Consider the following 24,779-nt stretch of genomic DNA (forward strand, 5'->3'; position numbering starts at 1 on the left):
AGGGGGGTCAAGTGGGTACCGGACCTCAAGAAGCGGTCATGGAACCCATAGACCCCCAGAATATTACTCTGTGAGATGTATGGAGGGCTCGAGATAACCTTCAGAAGATAATGTCTAATTCAATTGAGCAGAATAGAAAAACTATTGACAAATTTAAAAATATAATTGAAATGCATAATTGTTTGATCCAATTAGAAGAATATGGTAAAACTATGTCAGTTCAAGTAGCTGCACTTTAGGATGCTAATAATTCCTTTATAAAGGGTGGTTTATTGATTCATAGACAAGATGAAAATCTGGAAAATGAAAATCGTAATAGAAACCTAAGATTTTTACATTTGCCTGAATCCAGATTGCTATCTGCCACTGAATTACTAAAAAAGTATCTTGTAGAGATCTTATCTATTTCAACAATTGATAAGGCAAGCACATCAAAGATATATTATATTCCAAAATCCAGATTAAGGACCCAAGTGCGACAAAAGAGTATGGACCTTGTCCAGCATTCTCCTAATTTAACTTCATTTTTTGAACCATCCCTTGATGATATACCACAAAGGGCAACCCTTTAGTTACTTTTTGTAGAGAAATGGATAAAAATCAGGTCTTACAAAAATATTTTGCTAATAAAGATTATATGTTCTGTGGACAAAGGATCCAAGTATTTCCCAACGTAGCTCAGGTGACAACTAAGGTGGAAACAATCTTTGGCTTTAAAGCCTAGACTGTTGTCATTAGGGGCAACATTCTATCTAAAATGACCTTGAAATGTTCAGTAGTCCACCAGAAGAATAAATGTATCTTTCAAGACCCTTCCCACTTGGAGTCCTTTCTGGTAGACAAAGAACAAGGCTGAGATATTAAACTGCAAAGCAAGTATATTTTCTCCTTTTTTCTGTAAATTAAGATTACAGTTTTCCTAATATATTTTGAAATATCCTCCCATAATGACTAAATATTTTTGTTTTGCTGTATTTATGGCAATAAGGAACTTTTTATCTTGTTTTCTTTTTCTAAACAAAAATATTTTCTTGACTTTTTACAATATTAAGTTGTTTGAAAATCTAATATAGTATAAATTAAAAAAAAAAGTGTTGTAGCTTGGGTAACGTGTTATCAGATGGGATATTAAGTTTTAATAAATGAAAAATGGTGGAGAGGGGCTGTAGTATGTAAAGGTGGTAGGAGCAGGGGTGTAGGATGGGAAAGAGACGATTATTAAAGGTAGGGGGCAGCACTGTAGAGTTCTGTGTGCTGATTATCTGCCCCTGCACCCGCCCCTCTGGCAGCTTTTGATGCCAAGAACCCCGGCCAGCTCAGAACCGATTTTTTCAAAAACGCACGCAAAAGAGGCTAAATCCAAAGTCCTGCGAGGGGAACGTGAGCACCACCACGTGCCCACGCGGAGGGCCGTAAAAGAGGCGTCTCGCGTAAGGAAGACGCGACATTATGATCTGCACACGCGTCACGGGAAGCGACGTTGCGGCAGGCCTGGGGACCCGCTCGCTCCACACCACAAATGCAGCCCCAGGTGGGCGTGTATAAAAATCGATGACGTCATCAGCAAGCGCGAGAAAAAGACCTGGCTGTCACGTGATATGAGCCGCCCAATAGATTTGGAGTTATGGGCGGAAGCGAGGAGCGCGTGGTTCCAGGGAAGAACAAGGGAGCTTGGTATGTGCATTCCTGCCCGGAGACCGAGTGCAAGGGATCCGAGGCGGAGGGGAGGAGATAGGAAGGATAGAAAATCCTGATGGAGGAGGGATGAAGGTGCCCGGGTGGGAAGACTGAGGGGCGGGGAAAGGGATGAAGGGGAGCCCGGTTTGGTGTTGGCGATCCACCTGGTCGACCCGTGCCTTTCAGTATTTATTTCAGAGTTTTATATAACAGCCTAAACAAGAGTGCTATAAAATAAATTACATATGGATGGTAACCAATCATTGCCTGTGGGCGTATGTCCGCCAAACTTTTAAATGGGTGTGTGCACAAATTCTGCTTCTACTGCATAAATCGGGGGATTTTTAAAAGTGCCGTGTGCTGATGCTAATCCCAGTTTTACCGGTTCATCCGGTTAAAAGAGGTCCTCCTTCACTCCCCCCTAGTTAGCCTTGACCCTTAACAATCCTACAGATTTGCCTAGTTTGCTTCACATTTTAACTTACACAGCAGGGGACCTAAGCGTGCATTGGTTGTTTGCAATTTATGTGCACATCTTAGGTTTATGCCATGAAATATCCACTCCCAGACCTCCCCCAGCCTCTGTTTGAAAACTTTCAAGATGTGTGTGCTGAGGGAGATACTCGTGTATCTCTGTGGCTTTTAAAATCCGCTTGGCACATATGAGCCTGACTTACTTACACATACCCTAATCAATAAGTTCTGGCCTCAGGCAACAGGAGATAAAGTGACTTGGACTATGGGAGAGAGGCAGGATTTGAAGTCATCTCTATGTCACCTTTTCTTCATGTTGATGTAATTCTTAGGTTAGTGCAGTAAGGGTTATCCTCCTCAGGTGCTGCCTTTGATACAAAGGTTGGCATCTGTTGTGCACTGGTTCTCTCTGTGCTCAGCAAAATCACATGAGGAGTTTGTATGATTCTTTTTTCTTAGCGTGTAGCCAGATGGACTTAGGACCAGTGAGTTTATGCTCCCCTGCCAGCAGATGGAGATGGCGACTTCAGCTTTGAAATCTGACTCTGTAGATACAGCCCTGCATGACCTCAGCCATTCAGTATTTCTCCTTCTTCAGTAGATGTGGACGTGCTTTCCCTATGGGGATCGCTGTACCTTTTGGAAGTAGAAATTCTACTTTTAAATTGGAGAAAAGGTTGCATCTCGCTCTCCTGCAGTGATACCTAAAGGTCCCTCCCCCAGATGAGAATTCCTGAGGTGATTTCCCAGATCCCTCAGATGTTTGCCTTGGTCCAGTACCTGGGTCACGGCGTGAACTTTGCTGCTGAAGCAGCTGAAGGGCAGCAGGTGCAGGAAGCCAAGCGTGGCGGTGACTGCCAAAGCCCACTCTCCCACAACCGGAGACCGTCTCTGGACTTAGCTGGTAAGCACTGAGCCTAGATAAGTGGGGAAAAAAAAAGAGGGTTTCCTCCCGATTCAAAGACATTGTAGGGGTTTTGGTAAGATTTCCCCTGGTCTCCTTGCTCGGCGTGCCGTAAAGAAGTCATTCCCGATCCCATTGGGGTAAGGAGAAATGGGCTTCCGAGCAGGTTTAGTGGCCCCCTGATAGGCTAGGCCCTGCTTTAGGCTTGGTTGGCACACCGTGTGTTAGGCCGCAGCGGCACCATCTTACGTGCGTTTTTGTGCCTGTATTTCCCACCATAGAGCTTCGGTATGCTCAGTGCGTGTTGGCTCTGCACACGCGTATGTACACGCACAACTTACTAGGTGCAGAATACAAGTAAAGCTGGGTGCATGGGCTGTGCATGCGCCTCGCTGCAGCCCACGCAGGCGCCCGGAATCTGTCTGCATAACATTTTAAGTGCAAGCCATCTGAACATGCAGTTACTGTCGCCAGTGGCTCCTGCAGCAAAGAAACACAAGCGTCTTTCTCTCTGCGCTGCTGCTCACGTTAGGGCTGCACAGACTGACCTGGATTCTTGCTTATGTCGGCTCTGTGAGGAGGCCCAGGGAGAGTTGGGCCTCCCCGGACTTTACTAAGCCCGGCTCCTCCCATTCAGAGGATGGGTCAGCCACAGCCTTAACCGGAAATATCCCGGATCCAAGTAACCGTGGGACTGGGTCATCTGTGACAGAGGAAAATTTAGCGGCACCTACCCCATGCCTAGCCCAGTACCTCCTGGGCTAGGCATGGACTCGACTGCCTTCTCTTGGGTGGGATTCGTTCAAGCCTTCGGACAGGCGCAGTCTGCTACTTCATTTTCCCCTGTCCGGACAGAACCTCAGCTGGTAAGGCCTCCCTCTCCCAGTCTTATCGGCAGAACTCGAGGCATACCTCACCTCACCAAGGTTATCCCTGGCAGGAACCCGGTCGGCACGGACGAAGAATAGGATCCAGATTCCTTGGAAGATGGGGAAATCCCCCCCAGTTTAGAGCCGTATCGGACCGTGTTACAGTTTTTCCATAGACTAATCGCTGGCCCTGGTTTCCCAGACCCTGAAGATACCGGGGAATTCCTGGGGCGGATTCTATGACGGAACCAAAGAAGAATCCCATTCTGATTTCCCTATGGGAAGCCTCTTGCTACTTTCCAGTACTGGAAGCCATCCAGGAGTTGATTGACCTGGAATGGGACGCCCCAGAAGCAAGTTTTAAAGGTGGATGAGCATTAGAAGCTCTATACCCACTGGATCTGGCAGCGACAGAACCGTTTCCCTAAAGTGGATGCGCTGGTCTGTGCCATCTCTAAGTGAACAATGATCTCATTGGAGGGAGGAGCGGCTTTAAAGGATCCTCACGATGGACAGATGGAGTCCATCCTTAAACAGGCCTTTGGCGCAATAGCAATGACCTCACTGATTTCTTCTGTGCCCTGATAGCTTGTTTGTGCCTGCTCCTCTCTCGGGAGGTGGATGACTCTGGGCAAATTCCAGAGTGGTTATGGAACCCACTACTGGGGCTCTGGTTTGCACACCCACCTGTAAGAGAGACAGACCCCTCGCAGGGCTCCTGGGATGGCCGGTTTCTGAGCACGACACTTTTCTTTCCTGCATGTGAAACGCTGCTGACAGGGAGCTGGTAATTCTCTTGCAGACCCCTCGCAGACCCCTCGCAGGGCTCCTGGGATGGCCGGTTTCTGAGCACGACACTTTTCTTTCCTGCATGCGAAACGCTGCTGACAGGGAGCTGGTAATTCTCTTGCAGACCCCTCGCAGGGCTCCTGGGACGGCCGGTTTCTGAGCACGACACTTTTCTCGCATGTTAAACGCTGCTGACAGGGAGCTGGTAATTCTCTTGCAGACCCCTCGCAGGGCTCCTGGGATGGTCGGTTTCTGAGCACGACACTTTTCTTTCCTGCATGCGAAACGCTGCTGACAGGGAGCTGGTAATTCTCTTGCAGACCCCTCGCAGGGCTCCTGGGACGGCCGGTTTCTGAGCACGACACTTTTCTCGCATGTTAAACGCTGCTGACAGGGAGCTGGTAATTCTCTTGCAGACCCCTCGCAGGGCTCCTGGGATGGTCGGTTTCTGAGCACGACACTTTTCTTTCCTGCATGCGAAACGCTGCTGACAGGGAGCTGGTAATTCTCTTGCAGACCCCTCGCAGGGCTCCTGGGACGGCCGGTTTCTGAGCACGACACTTTTCTCGCATGTTAAACGCTGCTGACAGGGAGCTGGTAATTCTCTTGCAGACACCTCGCAGGGCTCCTGGGATGGTCGGTTTCTGAGCACGACACTTTTCTTTCCTGCATGCGAAACGCTGCTGACAGGGAGCTGGTAATTCTCTTGCAGACCCCTCGCAGGGCTCCTGGGATGGCCGGTTTCTGAGCACGACACTTTTCTCGCATGTTAAACGCTGCTGACAGGGAGCTGGTAATTCTCTTGCAGACCCCTCGCAGGGCTCCTGGGACGGCCGGTTTCTGAGCACGACACTTTTCTCGCATGTTAAACGCTGCTGACAGGGAGCTGGTAATTCTCTTTCAGACCCCTCGCAGACCCCTCGCAGGGCTCCTGGGATGGCCGGTTTCTGAGCACGACACTTTTCTTTCCTGCATGTTAAACGCTGCTGACAGGGAGCTGGCAATTCTCTTTCAGACTCGAGAGCACAGTGGCAGAATGGGGCGGAAACTGGACCCCAGCAGGAAGGAGCGACGCGGGCCTGGGCGCAAAACACGGAAGCAGAAGGGAGCTGAGACTGAGCTGAGCAAGTTCGTACCTGCTGGTGAGTGAGAGAGAGAGGAATCCACCCACCTCTGCTTTCATGTTAATGTGTGGGGAGTCTGCATTTTATTTTAATCAAATACCTGTGAGTGAGGGATAATCCTCCTCCTCTGCAGGGAGCTTTAGATCAGAATTGTTCATCTGACTCCTTACTAATGCTCCACTTTTTCTCTCTCTGCAGCCGATTGCTCTTCCAAGCGTTTGTCCAGCCGCGCCAGGAAGCGGTGAGCATTGGGTGGGGGAATGGGAGAGGCAGGGGCAGGCTTGGAGGGAAAGATGGCTTCTCTTGCAGCCAGACCTGGTTTCCCTCCCTTGTCCTGAGCTTTTAGCTAATGCGTCCAGCACATTCTTTATATTTGTGCAGAGCTGCAAAACGCTGCCAGGACGTCCCCACTCCTGCAGACAGGAAGACTGCCGGCATCCAGGAGACCTGCGCCCCACAAGATGATAAACCTGGAACAGGTGGGAACGGTCCTGCGTCATGAAGCTGTTGATTTAAGGGTGGGCAAACTGTGGCCTGTGGAGCACGGGACACTCCTCCGGCCCCCTCCTCTCTCAGGCCACACCTAATCAGTAAGAGCCCGGTGTCCCGTGCACATGATAGAGCGCTGGCTCGTTGGGCTTTTTCTGCCAGGAATGGCCTGGGAGCAGTACTGGGGCACCACTTCTCCTCCAGAGCCCAAGTCTTGCACGGACCTCACGTTCAGCAGCTGATAGTGGCTGGAGCATAGTTGTCGGCTTCCCCACGCGCTCGCTGGCTCTCGTTTCTGGCCCAGCAGGACTCGTTACAGAGCTTATGCAGCAGCCTCTTAAAGAAGGAGCACCCGCTCCACGACCCCAAGGCTGCCGAGGTGAAGCAGCAGTGTAGGACGCTAAGAGATTTGGGCGGTTTCTGCTACGGACAAGTCCCTATGTAACACAGGAGAGGACAAATGCTTTAACACTGAAATCCCCACCCCCCGACTTAGGCCCTGAGGGAACCCCACTAGTAAAACCACTGGGCTGGCAGCCCAAGGGGGATCTCCCCCCCACCACCACTGGACTGGAGCTCCAAGGGACCCTGGTCCCAGTACAGACGACAATGTGGCCTTGTATTAAAATAGAAAAGTGCCCATCCCTGCCCAAAAGGAAAATGCATGCTGCTCTCGTCTCCTCAGCTCTCCCGTTCCCCTTGCCTCTTCCCTCTCTCGTCTCCTCTGGCTCTCCCGTTACCCTTGCCTCTTCCCTCTCTCGTCTCCTCTGGCTCTCCCGTTACCCTTGCCTCTTCCCTCTCTCGTCTCCTCGGCTCTCCCGTTACCCTTGCCTCTTCCCTCTCTCGTCTCCTCTGGCTCTCCCGTTACCCTTGCCTCTTCCCTCTCTCGTCTCCTCTGGCTCTACCGTTACCCTTGCCTCTTCCCTCTCTCGTCTCCTCTGGCTCTCCCGTTCCCCTTGCCTCTTCCCTCTCTCGTCTCCTCTGGCTCTCCCGTTCCCCTTGCCTCTTCCCTCTCTCGTCTCCTCTGGCTCTCCCTTGTGTTGCCTCTCCCAGTTGCAGATGCTTTACGCTTCTTTTCAGAGCACAGAGGAATGTGAATGGCTTAAGTAAGAAGGGCCTGCCTTGCTTTCTTGTCACACGGTGCATATTTTGCTCTGGTACAGCACGCAAGAAGCAGCAGCGAGTCCATGCTCACGGCTTTAGCGACGAGAATGCAGAGTGGCTGACGCCAGCCAAGCGGAAGCGGACGCAGTCAGCAGAGAGTGCCCAGCTGGGCTCTGATCTGCTCTCGGGCCGTGAACGCGCCTCCCTGGGGAGCAGTGACGAGGAGGACCTAGTGGATGATTACGGAGCCTCCTCGGACAGTGAGGAAGAGGTGAGCCCTGAGCCCCCCTGCCGTCGGTGGCTGAGCGCATTGCAGGGGTACTCGCTGGTACCATCGGTTTGTGGTGAAGGACAGACTTACAGCCATTTGCTTGCTTTTCTTTCATGTCTAGCTGTTGCCGATTGAAAAATCTGCTCAAAAGCTGAAAGTGCTGCAGGAGAAATGGGGAAGGTGAGTGAAAGGGAAGAGGGAGGTGCCTGTGGGAGCTCTGACATCAAGGTTTCAGTGTTACAATATCTTGGGCAGTGAGACATCAGGTTTTGGTGGAGGAGGAGTTGGGCTCCTCCAGGTAAGAGAGGGTGGGGCCCTCTTTATGGATGGGGGGGTGCAGTAACTCATCTTTGCCTCCCTGCAGGCAAGACTCCACTTCTGGAGGCCATGAAGAGGAAACTGTGGCTCCAGACCTGGCACTGAATGTGGACGTGGAGGAAACGTTTGTTCTCCCCAGCAGTCAGGAGATTCAGGAGACCGATATCCTTTTGTTCTGCTTTCCCTCCACCACCCATCTGTACCAAGGGGGGGCTCCCGGTGGCGGGCGGGGCTGGGTATGATTTTGTGTCTCTGTTGCTGCTCTTGACTCCTGGCCTCACCTCTGCACTCTTCTGACCTCCACGTGATCCATCAGCGGATCCGGGACAATGTGGAGGTGCTGCAGGACTTTGTGGCTCGGCGGGAAGCAGAGCGCACGAGACAGGAGTATCTGGCACTGCTGCGCAAGGACCTGGCTACCTATTTCAGCTATGGAGACTTCCTGATCGAGAAGCTGATGGAGCTGTTCCCGGTGTCTGAGGTGAGCGGGGTGAACTTCCCCCCTCCTGCAGGTTGCCTTCTCCTGCTCCTTTATTCTCATGTCGCATGTTTATTGTTTTGCCTTCTCCTGCTCCTTTATTCTCATGTCGCATGTTTATTGTTTTGCCTTCTCCTGCTCCTTTATTCTCATGTCGCATGTTTATTGTTTTGCCTTCTCCTGCTCCTTTATTCTCATGTCGCATGTTTATTGTTTTCCCTTCTGCTCCTTTATTCTCATGTCGCATGTTTATTGTTTTCCCTTCTCCGGCTCTCGCATGTTTATTCTTTTCCCTTCCTCGGCAGTTGGTAGACTTCTTAGAGGCCAATGAGGTGCAGCGGCCTGTGACCATCAGAGCCAACACCTTGAAGACACGGAGACGAGACCTTGCGCAGGTACCGTGCCAGCTCCCTCACCTTCACCCTCTGCCCCACTGTACCTGTGCTTCATCCGTCTCTCTCTCTCCATGCAGGTGCTTATTAATCGTGGCGTGAACCTGGACCCCCTTGGCAAGTGGTCAAAAACCGGGCTAGTGATCTACGACTCCTCTGTACCCATTGGTGAGAGCCCAATAAATTCACTGTCAAACTAAAACCATCAAGGTCCCTGCATAGCCGTGCAGCTTCCTGTCCAAAAACCACTGGGTCACGCAGCAGCTGCACCCTGTCTTATGCCTTCCTCCTACTTCCTTACTGCGCACGCGTGTGTGTGAGACTTGGCCTCATCTCCTGTGGCCAGGGATTACATTTATCTTCCAGCTGTAAGATGATGACCCGTTAGTCTGTGTCCTGTCCTGTAGGTGCGACCCCAGAGTATCTTGCTGGACACTACATGCTGCAGGGCGCTTCTAGCCTGCTGCCTGTCATGGCCCTCGCACCACAGGAGAACGAGAAGATTTTGGACATGTGCTGTGCCCCTGGAGGGAAGACCAGTTACATAGGTAAGTAAACCATGTGCTCCTCCCCCACCCGCGTGCTATTCCACGAGATCTCTCTCATTCTGACTGCAAGCGATTGCCATCCTATACCGTGCTGTGTGTTAGAAACATCCTGCACCCCATCATCTCTTTATAGCTCATTCAGAACTGCAAGAGCCTGAAGTATTCAGGGGATCAGTTTAAACCTTCATGTGCTGGAAAATCTGTTTCCTGTCTCAATTTCTCTCTCTCTCTGTTGGTTTCGCTCATTCAAGAATTTTCTGGGTCTTGCCAATCTCTTCATTTGTTGTCAAAAAACATAAATTGGATAAAGAATTACAAAATGCACAAGAGAAATGTTCAAGATAATGCCCAGGTTCTGGTACTGATCCAGATTCTCTCTGCTCAGATCCAGGTTCTGGTGCTGGTCCGGATTGTCTCTGCTCAGATCCTGGTTCTGGCCCGGGGGCAGGATCCCACAGACTCTGCTGCTCTCGCTGCTGTTTCTCCTCTTTCCCCCAGGATTAGACGCAGTTTTCCTGCTCCTTCTTTTGTGGGAAGTCTGTGATTTTCTCTCTCAGCTTTGGGAAATGTGCGTCTCTTCTCTCTTTGCATTTTGTACAGTGCAGGGGAAAAGCATTTTCCTAGCGTGTAGCCAGGTAGACTGAGGACTAGTGAGTTAATCTCCCCTGCCAGCAGATGGAGACTGAGTCAGTTTCAAAGCTGACGTCACCCTAGATGCAGCCCTGCAGTGACCTCAGCCGCTCAGTATCTCTCCATCTCCTAGCAGATTTGTATTGTGCCTTCCCTATTGGGAGCACAGTACTCTTTAGAAGAGGAAATTTTACCTTTAAATTGGAGTAAAATCAAGCCCCGTTCTCCTAATGGTCCCTCCCCAGCTGAGAGTTCCTGAGGTGATTTCCCAGATCCCTCGGATGTTTGCCTTGGTGTGGTAGCCGGTTCTTGGGCATGGACTTTGCTGCTAAGGCAGCGGGTGCAGGAAGCCAAGCGTGGCGATGATTGCCTGAGCCCTCTTCCCCTCCTCCCCCCCGCAGCCGGAGACCGTCTCTGTACCCTGCCGGTAAGCGCTGAGCCCAGGTAAGTAAAAGAAGAGCTCCTCCGATTCAGAGACGTGGCAGGGCTCTAGTAAGTCCTTCCTCCGCTGTGCCGACGACGTTCCCAATCCTATTGGGGCAAGGGAAGGGGGTTTCTGAGAGGGTTGAGCGGCCCTCTGATGGGCCCTGCTTCAGGCTGGGTGTGGCAGGCCGCAGTGGCACCATCTTTTGTGCAATTTTGTGCGGTGCCAGTTTCCCCAGTTGACCGTCAGTATACTCTGTGCGAGTCGGCCCTACTGCGCGCATAGGTACGTGCTCACCTGTGCGCATAACCGCGCACGTACCTACGCGTGTAACTACACGCATACATTCGTGCAGCACCTGGTGCTTAGACTTAGGCGCGTCGGGGTGGATTTCTGCACGCTCGAATTCAAGCGCTGAACGCACAACCTGCAATGAACTAAGGCTCCGGCAGCAAAGAAACACAAGCGACGCTCCCTTTGTGCTGCCTGCCAGTTTAGGGCTGCACAGTCTGACCTTGAATCCTTCCTGTGTCAGCGCTGTGAGGAGGCCCAGGGAGGGCTGGGCTGTCAGAACTTCTCCAAGTCCGGCCCCTCCCAGTCGGAGGATGGGTCAGCCATGACCTTACCCGGTAGTACCCTGCATTTGAACAATCCCGGGACTGCGTCCTCCTTGGGAGAGGGCAGTTCAGTGGCGTCTACCCCAGTCCCCCCTGGCCTAGGCATGGACCCAGTGACCTTCTCTTGGGTAAAATTCTTTCAGGGCCTTCAAGCATTTGTTCAGGCGCAGTCAGCTGCTGCCCCTGCCCGGACTGAGTCTTGTCCTCCCAGCCTATTAGTATTGCCTAGGGGCGTGCCTCGCCTCACCAAGGGTATCCCTGACAGGGACCCAGACACCACAGACGACGAAGGGTATGCAGGCTCATTGGAGGACGGCTTGGAGCCATACCGGACCATGTTACGGTTTTTCCACAGAGATGAATTGCCGGGACTGCTTTCCCAGACCCTGAAGACTGGGAGCTCCCAGCACAGCCCCTATGTCGGAACCAAAGAAGATCCCCATCCTGGTGTGAGTACGGAAAGCCTTTTGCTATCTCCCAGTGCTGGAAGCCATCCAGGAGTTAATTGGCCTGGAATGGGACGCCCCGGAAGGCAGCTTTAAAGGAGGCCGGGCATTGGAGACCCTGTACCCACTGGACCCAGAGGCTATCGGCTGCGTTTCCCGAAAATGGACTCCCTGGTCTGCTCCATTTCAAAGCAAACAACTATCCCAGTAGAGGGAGGAGCGGCCTTGAAGGATGCACATGATAGACGGCAAGAGTCCATCCTTAAGCAAGCCTTTGACAGGACAGAAGTGACCCTGCAGATTGCTTCCTGCTGTGTCCTGGTGGCTCGCTGGTGTCTGCTTCTCGCTCTCGCTCTCTCTCGCTCTCTCGCTCGCTCGCTCTCTCTCTCGCTCTCTCTCGCTCTCTCTCTCTCTCGTTTGCAGGGTGAGTAGTAAGGGGAAATGTCCTGGTCCTCATCTGTTGCTGAGGACATGGGGGATCCTTTACAGAACTGGAGGTGCAGGGGTTCTGTCCCTTTCTGTATAGTTTTGGGTTAATGATAGACCCCAGACCTCACTTCCAAGTAAGTTGAATGATGCTACCAAATAATTTTTATAGTAGTTTTATTGGGGGATGTGGGGGGAGGTTTAACTGGCCAGGGGTTTAGTGGTTGGTTGTTTTTTGGGGGGTTTTGTGCATAGAAGGCACTTCTACCTTTTGCTCGTATGGTTAATCTCCATTTTTTGGGTTTTGTTTGTTTTCTGTGCTTCTTTAGTTTGTGCAATTTCAACATCTTCTCCTCCTGCTCCATTTCGCAGCCCAGCTGATGAAGAACACTGGCATGATCCTTGCCAATGATGCCAGCTCCGAGCGTCTGAGAAGCGTTGTGGGCAACCTGCACCGTTTGGGAGTCACCAACACTGTTGTTAGCAATTACGATGGCCGCCAGTTCCCCAAGGTAGCGCCCCTGCGTGGCTGCACCCCTGCGTGGCTGCGCCCCTGCGTGTCTGCGCCCCTGCGTGGCTGCACTATAGCCACGGCACCTCTGCATGACTCTGCAGTCAAGCGCTCACTGGCATCTCCTCTCTACCCCGCAGGTCTGTGGCGGCTTTGATCGCGTTCTCCTGGATGCCCCCTGCAGCGGCACTGGAGTCATCTCTAAGGACCCCACGGTCAAAACCAACAAGGTATCACTCAGACTGGGCAATGAGCTGAGAGGTGGGGGAAGGTTGGGATAGAGATGTGGTGAGAGCGCGGGGATTTGAATAGACACATTGAGGGCACTCCGGGATAGGTAATAAAGCTTCAGGAAGGTGGAGGGGAAGGTTAGGACCTGGGCGGGGGGGAGGGACCATGGGCTAGGCAGTGAGCATGGGAGCAAGACATGAGGAGGCAGCCTGAGGCTTGCAAAGGTGGTGGGACCTGGGAACAGACACAGGGGCACACTGGGTCAGGCAGAGAATTTGAGGGCATGGGGCACAAGCAGAGGTGCTGGGGAGGGGATATTGTGGGTTTCCTAGCGTCTACCAAGATAGACTCAGGACCAATGGGTTATGCTCCCCTGCCAGCAGATGGAGACAGACAGATCGATACTCTAAGGCCACGTTAGAAAGAGTGCGGCAGTGTCAGGCGCACCCTCGTTCCCCGCACGCACAGTTCTCTTCACCTACCGCCCGATACTCTCTTCTAATTGCATGCAAATGCATGCCGCGGCTGCGAAGCGTTAGGCGAAGGTTAGGCCCGCGCAACCCATTTTACTGTATAGAGCGCCTATACAGTATCCTGGGTGCGCGGGCCTAACGCTTCACGGCCGCGCTGGTACCTGTCATTTCAAATGACAGGTAACAGGAAGTGGACAGTTATGTTCCCCGATGCTCGGCAAACTTTCCCCCAGCCCCCGCTCACCTGCCCTGGCCCCATCCGGTCTCCGGTGCAGCTCCAGTCCTGTCCCCTCCTCCCGAAGCAAAAAAAACAAAACCAAAAAAGTAGCAAGAGAGCGAGGGGAGAGACGGGCAATCCTAGGCTCGGGCCTGCAGTCCCTTCTCCTCTCCTCCCGAAGCAGGGCGCGAAAAGCAGCCTTGCTCCGGGAGGAGGGGGGGGCAGTTTAAAGCGACGAAGCGACTTACTTTTGCAGCCCCCCCCCTCTGGACATCGGCAACGACCGCGGCTCCAGCCTCCAGCTGTCAGACAGACGCATCGCACGTGGGAAAGCGGCCCCTATGCGTGCAATTGGCTGCTCAAGACGTGACGTCGCATGCCGTGACGCCAAACGTGACGTGACGCCTTGAGGTCAAATTGCACGAGGGGCCTACCCATTCGGGCGTCTATCTTCGCTGGCAGCTGGGAGGCAGAGGAGCCGCTGTCCGGAGGAGGAGGGCTGGCTGGAGTAAGTCGCGTCTTCTCTCTCCTCCTCTCCTTGCGCCGCGGTCTGTCTCGCTTTACACTGCCGTCTCCTCCCAAAGTCCGTCTCGCTTTACCCTGCCGTCTCCGCCGAAGTGGTGGGGCCGCATTGGATTTTTTTTTTCACTTTTTTTTTGCTTTGGGAGGAGGGAGAGGAATGGGGCTACCCCGGAGACCGGCACCCATGGACGCGACCAGGGCAGGTGAGCGGGGGCTGGGGGAAAGTTTGCCGCTTACCCTTACTCCTGCCTCTAACGCAGGGGTAGGGGTAGGCGGTAAACTAACAGGTTAAACGCGCGGCAAATCGGCAGGGAAAAAAAAGCGATAGTCTGAGCGCGCGTCACAGTATCGGAGGGAATAGCTAATTCATTCATTTACATATCATTTACATGCTGCGTGCGGGAAAGGTTACGGGTCTGTTTCAAGAAGCGCTAAGGACGCGTGAAACTGGAGACTGTATCGCCGGATCGCCTTGCGCGTCCAAATTGTGCGCTCCCAGCGAGTTACCGAAGGGAAATCTTCAACCGCACGTTACAGTATCGATCTGCTTGTTAGGTTTCAAAGCTGGCGTCACCCTAGATACAGCCCTGCAGCGACCTCAGCCCTCCAGCATTCAGTCTCCAGCAGATGGTGGACAGACTTCTCCCTATAGGGATTGTTGTACTTTTGGAAGGAGAAATTCTACATTTAAATTGGAGAGAAAATTGAGCCCCGCTCTCCTGCGGTGATACCTAAAGGTCCCTCCCCCAGTTGAGAGTTCCTGAGGTGATTTCCCAGATCCCTCAGAGCTGGACCTTGGTCCGGTAGCCGGTTCCCGGCGTGGACTTTGCTTCTGAAGCAGCTGAAAGGCAGTGGGTGCAGGAAGCCGAACGTAGCGGTGAAGGCCAAAGCCCTCTCCCACCTCAGCCAGAGACCTTCTCTCTACTCAGCCGGTAAGCGCTGACCCAGGTAAGTTCAGAGATGATTGGAGGGATTTTCGGTAAGTTTTCCTGCAGTTTCTGTGCTCGACGCGCCGTACCTACGTCATTCCCACTCCCCTGAGGCCAAGGGGAAGTGGGCTTCCGAGCGGGGGGCTAGGCCCTGCTTTAGGCTTGGTCGGCACATGTCCTGGAAGGCCACGTCGGCGCCATCTTGAGTGAGTTTCTGTGCATGCAGTACTGCCCTCTGTAGGGACGGTAACGCACACTGTTGACTCTGCGCCCGCACTGTGCGTGTAACAGCACGTGTACGCGCGATATAGGAAGAGCTGTGTGCACGCGCTGAGCATGCGCCTCATCGCGTGCCTTTTGCATACAATTTATAGGTGCGAGCCGATCAAATGCATCGTTCCCTGTACGTACCAGGATCATATTAGGGCTTCACGGCCTGACCTGGGTTCCAACCTGTCAGCACTTTGAGGGCCTCCTCAGACTTTGCTACGCCAGGCTCCTCCATTCAGATGCTGGGTTGGTCACAGCCTTAACTTGAAGTACTCCGGATCTCAGTACCCCCCCTTGACTGGGTCATCTGTGGGAGAGGGGAACTCAGCTGGACCCCCCCCCTGGGCTAGGCATGGACCTGTGGCCTTTTCTTGGGTGGAAGTTTTCCAGGGACTACAAGCCTTTGTGCAGGCGCAGTCTACTACCTAGTTTGCCCCTGTCTGGATGGAACCTCAGCTGGCAGCCCCTCCCTCTCCCAGTCTTACCGGCAGACCCCGAGGCAATCCTCGCCTGACCAAGGGCATCCCTGGTAGGGGCTCGGATGGCACAGACGAAGAGAAGGACTCAGATTCCTTGGAAAATGAGGAAATCCCCCCCCCCCCCCCCTGGGTTGGAACCGTATCAGACCATGTTATGGTTTTTCCATAGAGACGAATTGCCAGCCCTGGTTTCCCAGACCCTGAAGATGCTGGGAGTTCCTGGCATGGACCCTGTGACGGAACCAAAGAAGAATCCCATTCTCATTTCCCTGCGGAAAGCCTCTTGCTACTTTCCAGTACTGGAAGCAATCCAGGAGTTGATTGACCTGGAATGGGATGCCACAGAATCAAGTTTTAAAGGGGGCCAAATGTTACAAGCTCTATACTTAATGGACCCAGCAGTGAGAGAGCATTTGCGTTTCCCTAAACTGATGCACTAGTCTGCGCCGTCTCTAAGAGAACAACTCCCAGTGGAAGGAGGAGCGACCTTAAAGGATGTGCACGGTAGACGGAGTCCATCCTTAAGTAAGCCTTTGACGCAGTAGCCATGACCTTACAGATTGCTTCTTCTTGTGCCCTGGTAGCTCGTTCGTGCCTTCTTCTCTCTCAGGAGGTGGATGACTTGAGGGTGAGGCCTAGAGCCATGGAACCCGCTGCTGCCTTTGTAGCCAACACAGGCTCTGTTTAATCCGTACTTCAGCCAGAGGAAGGGCCTCAGGTGGCCAGAAGACATCTATGGCTGCGGAATAGGTCAGCCGATGCAACCTCAAAGGCCAACCTTACAAAGATGCCCTTTAAAGGATCACTCCTATTTGGAAACGAATTGGAAAAACTGGCCAGTAAATAGGGCGAATCTCCAGTTCCTTGGTTACCGGAAAATAGGAGGAAGCAGTTGCAGCCTATGAGTGGCCGGTTCAAGGGCTCCCAACGTTTTCGCCCCTACAAAAACTTGACATTTCCGAGGTCTCAGCCCTTTGAGAGAACTGTCCTTTCGAAGTCAACAGCCCGAGAGGGGCAGGTTCTGGGTCAGGCTTGTCCCGAACTTCCCAATGAAATTTTACCAACCCACCTTCGGAACAAGGAGATAGGGGGTCGACTGTCACACTTTTACCAATGACCCCCTATCTCCTTGTTCCGAAGGTGGGTTGGTAAAATGACTTCCAGTACCCATTTGTCCGAAGTTGTCACTTCGGACAAATGGGTACTGGAAGTCATACGAGAAGGACATGCTCTGGAATTTCTCAGCACTCCTCAAGTATTCATGATGTCTCCTTGCCACTCCCAGCACAAAAAGCAGGCAGTGGAGATTACTCTTTTAAGGCTCCTCAGGAAGAGGGCAGCTATCCCAGTACCTATGCCCCAGGAAAATACGGTAAACAATCCTGGCAAATTTAATGATATATCACACCATCAATCAGATTATATCCTATAGTGACATATAATTTATTGTAATAACTTATTTCAATTACAAAAATATGTTTTAATAAAGATCTCTTTACAATTATTTGTATTTTTAATATACAAAGGAATACATATTTCCAAATAACATTGAATATTAAAAAAACATCCATCCATACACACACATTAAAAATACTTATCTCTCTCGTAGTGAAATTCCTTTTCTCCGTTACTATTGAGAAAACTCTTATTTCTTCTTCACAAACCTTCATAATACTCCCGACATGTTTCGCCTTCTCACAGGCTTCTTCAGGTGAGTATATTTCAATTCACTACTGAACCCATATCTTCCAAACAATCTTCCCAAGTATCCCCATGCATATATTTTCTCAAATCCCAACTTTTATTTATCAAAATCTCCACCGAATGAATGTAATTCTCACTCAATTTTTCTCTCTTCTAATTGCTTCTTCACCAAAGAAGCACACAGACGCTCACTTTCTTCTAGCATCTCAAGGGACGGTTAAACTTGCCACCTTGAACAGTCCACAAAAGCTCACTACTTCTTCTTAGCAGATTACCTGTTTCTTAAATGCCTGGGAGGTATGGCGGTGAAACACTAAGAAGAAAGGTGGCGAGTTTAATCGTCCCTTGAGATGCTAGAAGAAAGTGAGCGTCTGTGTGCTTCTTTGGTGAAGAAGCAATTAGAAGAGAGAAAAATTGAGTGAGAATTACATTCATTCGGTGGAGATTTTGATAAATAAAAGTCGGGATTTGAGAAAATATATGCATGGGGATACTTGGGAAGATTGTTTGGAAGATATGGGTTCAGTAGTGAATTGAAATATACTCACCTGAAGAAGCCTGTGAGAAGGTGAAACATGTCGGGAGTATTATGAAGGTTTGTGAAGAAGAAATGAGTTTTCTCAATAGTAATGGAGAAAAGGAATTTCACTACGAGAGAGATAAGTATTTTTAATGTGTGTGTATGGATGGATGTTTTTTTAATATTCAATGTTATTTGGAAATATGTATTCCTTTGTATATTAAAAATACAAATAATTGTAAAGAGATCTTTATTAAAACATTTTTGTAATTGAAATAAGTTATTACAATAAATTGTTACTTTAGGATATAATCCCAGGAAAATATGGGGCATTACTCCATCTATTTCTTCGTACCCAAGAAGGAAGGTTGTTTTTGCCCCATCCTGGACCTCAAGAGTGTCAACAGTCACCTATGAGTGAGTTATTTCTGCATGGAAACCTTATGCTCTGTGATAATGTCCATACAATCGGGAGAGTTCCTAACTTCCCTGGACCTATCTGAGGCCTACCTATGTATTCCAATCTGTGAAGAACACCAAGGCTTCTTATGCTTTGCGATACTGCGTCACCATTATCAGTACCGGGCACTGCCCTTTGGCCTAGCCACCACCTCCAGAACATTTTACAAGCTTATGGTGGGTGGCAGCATTGAGAAAAGAAGGAATATTGGTACAGCCATACGTGGATGAGTGGTTGATTTGGGTCAAGTCCATGGAAGAGTGCCTCCCTGTGACCTCAGGGTGTCGTCCTTGCTTCAGGAACTTGGTTGGGTAGTAAAGTTAGATAAGAGCAGTCTCAAGCCTTCCCAGTTCCTGCAGTATCTGAGAGTCCAATTCGACACCACGCAGGGTAAGGTCTTCCTCCCAACCACATGGATAAGGAAGTTGATGTCCCAGGTGAGTCAGCTGATGAACACAATATGACCAATGGTATGGAGCTATCTACAAGTTCTCGGCTTTATGGCAGCAACCTTGGAAATAGTGCCCTGGGCGAGAGAACACATGAACCCACTTTAGTGCTCGCTGCTGTCACATTGGAACTCGTAGTCTCAAGACTATTTGATTTGGCTCCACTTACCGATGGGAGTCTGCTCTCACCTCCAGTGGTGGTTGCAGAAGGCTCATCTGAAAAAGGGGTATGTCGCTGTCCTACCCAAACTGGCTGGTTCTCACAAAAGACGCAAGACTCCAGAGCTGGGGAGCTCACTGTCAGGAACTCATGGCCCAGTGCCATTGGACGGAAGAAGATGCCCTCTGGAACATCAATCGCCTGGAAGCCCGGGCAGTAAGGCTGGCGTACTTACAATTCAGCCACAGACTCCAGGGTCAAGCGGTCTGTGTAATGTCGGACAATGCAACGATGGTAACCTACATCAACCACCAGGGAGGAACCAAGAGCCAGCAAGTGTCGCAGAAGATAAATCTCCTTATGGAGGGGGCGGAAATGCATCTACAGATGATATTGGCCTCCCCCCATCGCAGGAAAAGACAAAGTCAAAACAGATTTTCTAAGCAGGAAGAGTCTGGATCCAGAAGAGTGTGTGTTTTCAGACAAAGCCTTTCAATTGATGGATCGCTGGGGCTTTCCGTCCATCAACCTGCTGGCCGTACCTCACAACGCAAAGGTTCCCTGATTTTTCAGTCACAGAAGAGGTCCCTCGGAATTGATGCCCTCGTTCAGCTCTGGCTGGAAGAAGAGTTCCTGTACGCCTTCTCTCCTTGGCCCCTCCTGGGCAAAGTCCATCTGGTTACATGCTAGGAAATGGAGAAATTACTTATCTGATGATTTTGTTTTCTTTAGTGTAGACAGATGGACTCAGCATCCTGCCCTGGCTGCCCAAGAATGGTGCTAAGGAATCACCTGTGGAGTGGATATCAAATCCAAGTCATTACAGGTAAATCTTCATCCAGTCCCTGGATCAGGGTATATTCTTACTGGGATTCGTTGTTTTATGATTGGTTGAGTACAGTTACGGCTATCTGTTTTTTAATCATTTTTAATCATATTTTAATCGTTTTTTCGTTAGTAGGTCTACAGTGGCTTTTGAAGAGAATACTGAAGGGCTGAGATCACTGCAGGGCTGTATCTAGGGTGACGTCAGATTTGAAACCTGACTCTGTCTCCATCTGCTGGCAGGGGAGCACATAACTCATTGGTCCTGAGTCCATCTGTGTATACTAAGGAAGACAAAATCATCAGGTAAGCAATTTCTGTAATGTATGGCAGTGATGAGAGTAGCATTGGGCACTGGCACACCTCAGGCCTTGCTACCTATGTGCTGAGTTCTCCTCTTCTCTTTGCAGGTGGAGGTGGACTTGCTGCGCTGTGCTCACCTCCAGAAGGAGCTGCTCCTGAGTGCCATTGATTCTGTAGATGCAGATTCGGAGACCGGCGGATACCTCGTGTACTGCACCTGCTCCATCACTGTGAGTCCTGCTCTCTTCCATCCCTCCCCCCACGCCACTAGTGCCATTCATGACTTTTTCCCCTCTGTCAGCACAGGTGGAGGAGAATGAGTGGGTCACAGAATATGCCCTGAAGAAACGAAATGTGAAGTTGGTGCCAACTGGACTGGATTTTGGCAAGGAGGGATTCACGAGGTGTGGTGATATAATACAGGGATTCACGGGGTGTGGTGATATAATACAGGGATTCACGGGGTGTGGTGATATAATACAGTGTGGTGATATAATACAGGGATTCACGGGGTGTGGTGATATAATACAGGGATTCTCGGGGTGTGGTGATATAATACAGTGTGGTGATATAATACAGGGATTCACGGGGTGTGGTGATATAATACAGGGATTTACGGGGTGTGGTGATATAATACAGTGTGGTGATATAATACAGGGATTCACGGGGTGTGGTGATATAATACAGTGTGGTGATATAATACAGGGATTCACGGGGTGTGGTGATATAATACAGGGATTCACGGGGTGTGGTGATATAATACAGGGATTTACGGGGTGTGGTGATATAATACAGTGTGGTGATATAATACAGGGATTCACGGGGTGTGGTGATATAATACAGGGATTCACGGGGTGTGGTGATATAATACAGGGATTCACGGGGTGTGGTGATATAATACAGTGTGGTGATATAATACAGGGATTCACGGGATGTGGTGATATAATACAGGGATTCACGAGGTGTGGTGATATAATACAGTGTGGTGATATAATACAGGGATTCACGGGGTGTGGTGATATAATACAGGGATTTACGGGGTGTGGTGATATAATACAGTGTGGTGATATAATACAGGGATTCACGGGGTGTGGTGATATAATACAGGGATTCACGGGGTGTGGTGATATAATACAGGGATTTACGGGGTGTGGTGATATAATACAGGGATTTACGGGGTGTGGTGATATAATACAGTGCTGCCTGTAGTATAAGTAGACTATGGGAGGATGCACAGTGCTGTACAAGGATATGCTTTATCATTTTCTTAATATATTGCTGTGCTGGAGTTGCCTTGCTTATCTTGTTTTCGGCTGGTTATCTTCATTATTTATTTATTGTGTATTATGAAGAGATGTAATCGCTTTGGAGAGAGAAATGAGCTGTCCCGTCCCCCCCCATGTCTCATCACTCTGCAGGTTCCGGGAACGTCGCTTCCACCCCTCGCTGAAGCTGACGCGCCGCTTCTACCCACACACACACAACATGGATGGGTTCTATGTCGCCAAGTTCAAGAAGTTTTCCAACACGATTCCCAAGCTCCTGAAAGGTGAGGGGGTAACTGCACCAGAATCCCCTCTCGCCAGGGGACCACGGAGACTTTCTCTCCTTCCTGTCACTCTAGAGAGGGGGGGGGGCTTTCTCCCCATCCCTCTGCTGGCAGGAGGGACCCTTCTTTTCCACATTTTCTTGAAGTGGGGGGAGGAGATTGAAAGCTGTGGCTCAGCTTAGTCTCATTCTTTCTTTAAACCACATCCTGCCATAAGAGAAAAATACAATGCAAAGCAGCTCCGTCCTTTTCTGCTTGAAATGAAAATGTAGAACAGGTCAGCAGTGAAGCAGCAGTCTGTCCATCCTGTCTGTCCATCCTTACCGGCCTCCGGTGCTGTCACAGGTCTTCTCCCTCCCTCTCAGCCTAAGCTGCCTCTGTCTGTCTGAATTCTGCTCCTGTCGTCTCTGCTAGAAGTTTGTTCCATGCTTCCATCTCCCTCTCAGAGAAAAAATGCTTGCATCAGGTCCTAGAGCTTTTCATTCTGTGGCAAAGGCGAAGCCTGCTGGATATTTAAATGTTTGCATCAAATCTCCCCTCTCTTTCTTCTCAAAAGTCCAGGGGCGGTCGGTAGGCAGATAACTCTGATATGATTAAATGCAGCTGTCAGGTAAAGATACACGACCTGCAGACAGGAGACAGGGATGTGGCCTGAGCCCCAGGGCTGAAACTAAACGCCTGCTGCGTCCAGGTGATTCCCTTACCCCAGGAGCACTGCTAGAGATCTACAAGTGAATCCAGAAAAGACAGAAATGGAGATTTTCCAGAAAAAGCCAATCTCCAACCCAGACTGAAATGTTATGTAGATAAGAATAGGCCAGCGCACGCCCCGCTATAGACAGACACTGAGTGCATGTGGAAATCTTATATTACAAGAAGAAGCTTGCACTGTGCAGCAACAAATGCCTTGGCAGTTTCAACCCCAGAAGAAGATGTGCAGGGTTTGGGTCTCTTTCATGGTTTTCTCCTGTTTTTTTCTAGAGTTTGAGCCCACAGTAGACGTTGACTCCACAGCTGCAGGGATTCCTGTACCTGTCACTGCCCAGCAGCCACAAAACAATGCCAAGGTCAGGAAGAGGTCAAAAGCACTGAAGCGGACCCAGGAGAAACTGGTACTGCAGGCAAGGAAGAGGTCTCCACTACACAAAGAGAAGAGACTCAGTAGTAAAAGCCCCACAGGAAAAAACAAGAAACACAACTTTAAGAAGGTTAAATAGGAAGGAATTTTATCCCGCGCCCCAGGCTGCCCTGAACGTGGCTGGCACAGAACTTCTGTCGTCATCCCTCTTCCTGTCTCCTGTTCTCTACTCAGCACGAGGGGGGTTGAAGAGCTGGCTGTTGTCATTAAAATGCAGATGTTGGTTTATATTGAGCTGTTTTATGAAAATCAGTTCAGAAGCTCTAAGATATGTTTTAGAAGGAGTATTGGCATTGCAGGCACGGAGAGCCTACACTGAGGCTTGAATAAGAACCATCCTGTGCTACTGCAGACACGAGATCATCTATCACCGGGTGCTATAGAGGGGGAGAGAGTTCCAGAGCAGGAGGCTTATCACATGCTGCTGCAGAGAGAGCAGGAGATCGATCACCGGGTGCTATAGAGTTCCAGAGCAGGAACCTTATCACATGGTGCTGCAGAGAGAGCAGGAGATCGATCACCGGGTGCTATAGAGTTCCAGAGCAGGAGGCTTATCGCATGGTGCTGCAGAGAGAGCAGGAGATCGATCACCGGGTGCTATAGAGTTCCAGAGCAGGAACCTTATCACATGGTGCTGCAGAGAGAGCAGGAGATCGATCACCGGGTGCTATAGAGTTCCAGAGCAGGAGGCTTATCGCATGGTGCTGCAGAGAGAGCAGGAGATCGATCACCGGGTGCTATAGAGTTCCAGAGCAGGAACCTTATCGCATGCTGCTGCAGAGCAACACAGATCATCTATCACCAGGTGCTATAGAGGGGGAGAGTTCCAGAGCAGGAACCTTATCGCATGGTGCTGCAGAGCACACAGATCATCTATCACCAGGTGCTATAGAAGGGGAGAGAGTTCCAGAGCAGGAGCCTTATCGCATGGTGCTGCAGAGAGAGCAGGAGATCGATCACCGGGTGCTATAGAGGGGGAGAGAGTTCCAGAGCAGGAGGCTTATCACATGGTGCTGCAGAGAGAGCAGGAGATCGATCACCGGGTGCTATAGAGTTCCAGAGCAGGAGGCTTATCGCATGGTGCTGCAGAGAGAGCAGGAGATCGATCACCGGGTGCTATAGAGTTCCAGAGCAGGAGATCGATCACCGGGTGCTATAGAGGGGGAGAGAGTTCCAGAGCAGGAGCCTTATCGCATGCTGCTGCAGAGAGAGCAGGAGATCGATCACCGGGTGCTATAGAAGGGGAGAGGGTTCCAGAGCAGGAACCTTATCGCATGGTGCTGCAGACAGAGGACAATCGTACGGTATCGGAGAGCAGGGTCATTAAGAGATCCATCAGGCTGTGCCACATGGGATGGGAGCCTCAGCATGAATTTGACAAGTGTGAGGGCTGCAGTCCTGAGCTGCTGGAGTCAATGAAGTGGCTGTGACTACTGCAGACCTCTAGGAGAAGGGACAATGGAAATACCCTGTCATGTAGCAGTCTTACCCCCAGCCATGGTCCACAGCAGTGCTTCAACCCAGTCCTCGGGGCACGCCTAACTGGGCACCTTTTCAGGATGTGCACAGTGAATATGCATGAGAGAGATTTGCATGCAGTGCTTCCATGTATGCAAATCTATCTCATGCATATTCATTGTGGATATCCCGAAAACCTGACTGGTTAGGTCTTCCCTGAGGACTGGGTTGAGAAGCACAGGTCTATCATACTTCCATGCTCTGATGTTCCCCTACCCCCACTATCCTTATAGGACATTATCAGAGACAGGACTGACTGTTTCTACTTTACGCAAATCTATCTCATGCATATGTATGCAAAAATGTCCTTTGTTATCCACACTGAACAAAGAAGGGTAGTGCGGGCTACAAATTATTCATTGTGGATAATCTAGCTAGGTATGTGGTGAGGACTGGTCGCAGAAGCGCTGCTCTAGCCTTATCGTCTTCTAAATTGTTATTTTTGGATAACCACAGTCTGCGTATGAGATGGTGATCCAGTGCTGGAGATCTAAAGTATGGCTCTATGTCTCGTGGTTATTCTGAAATCTGGGCCAGTCAT

General features: G+C 50.5%; 1 protein-coding gene across 1 annotated transcript; it reads left to right on the forward strand.

The window, feature by feature from the left end:
* Nucleotides 1-1,539: 1,539 nt before the first annotated feature.
* On the forward strand, nt 1,540-22,950 carry LOC115078320 (probable 28S rRNA (cytosine-C(5))-methyltransferase). Its single transcript, XM_029581196.1, has 17 exons — nt 1,540-1,674; nt 5,729-5,855; nt 6,036-6,078; nt 6,219-6,316; nt 7,490-7,701; nt 7,823-7,881; nt 8,066-8,181; nt 8,301-8,500; nt 8,803-8,892; nt 8,970-9,057; nt 9,297-9,437; nt 12,353-12,492; nt 12,632-12,721; nt 20,141-20,263; nt 20,340-20,437; nt 21,452-21,582; nt 22,564-22,950. Exons 2-17 carry the CDS (start codon nt 5,750-5,752, stop codon nt 22,797-22,799), a joined length of 1,971 nt encoding a protein of 656 aa, XP_029437056.1. The 5' UTR covers nt 1,540-1,674; nt 5,729-5,749; the 3' UTR covers nt 22,800-22,950.
* Nucleotides 22,951-24,779: the final 1,829 nt, after the last annotated feature.

The sequence above is a fragment of the Rhinatrema bivittatum genome, chromosome 16, assembly GCF_901001135.1.
Source record: "Rhinatrema bivittatum chromosome 16, aRhiBiv1.1, whole genome shotgun sequence".
NCBI lineage: Eukaryota > Metazoa > Chordata > Amphibia > Gymnophiona > Rhinatrematidae > Rhinatrema > Rhinatrema bivittatum.

Coding starts and splice junctions, on each gene's coding strand:
- LOC115078320 (XM_029581196.1), top strand. CDS start 5,750: ATGGGGCGGAAACTGGACCCCAGCAGGAAGGAGCGACGCGGGCCTGGG. Junction 8,893..8,969: donor GGAGACGAGACCTTGCGCAG/GTACCGTGCCAG, acceptor CTCTCCATGCAG/GTGCTTATTAATCGTGGCGT. Junction 9,058..9,296: donor CGACTCCTCTGTACCCATTG/GTGAGAGCCCAA, acceptor CCTGTCCTGTAG/GTGCGACCCCAGAGTATCTT.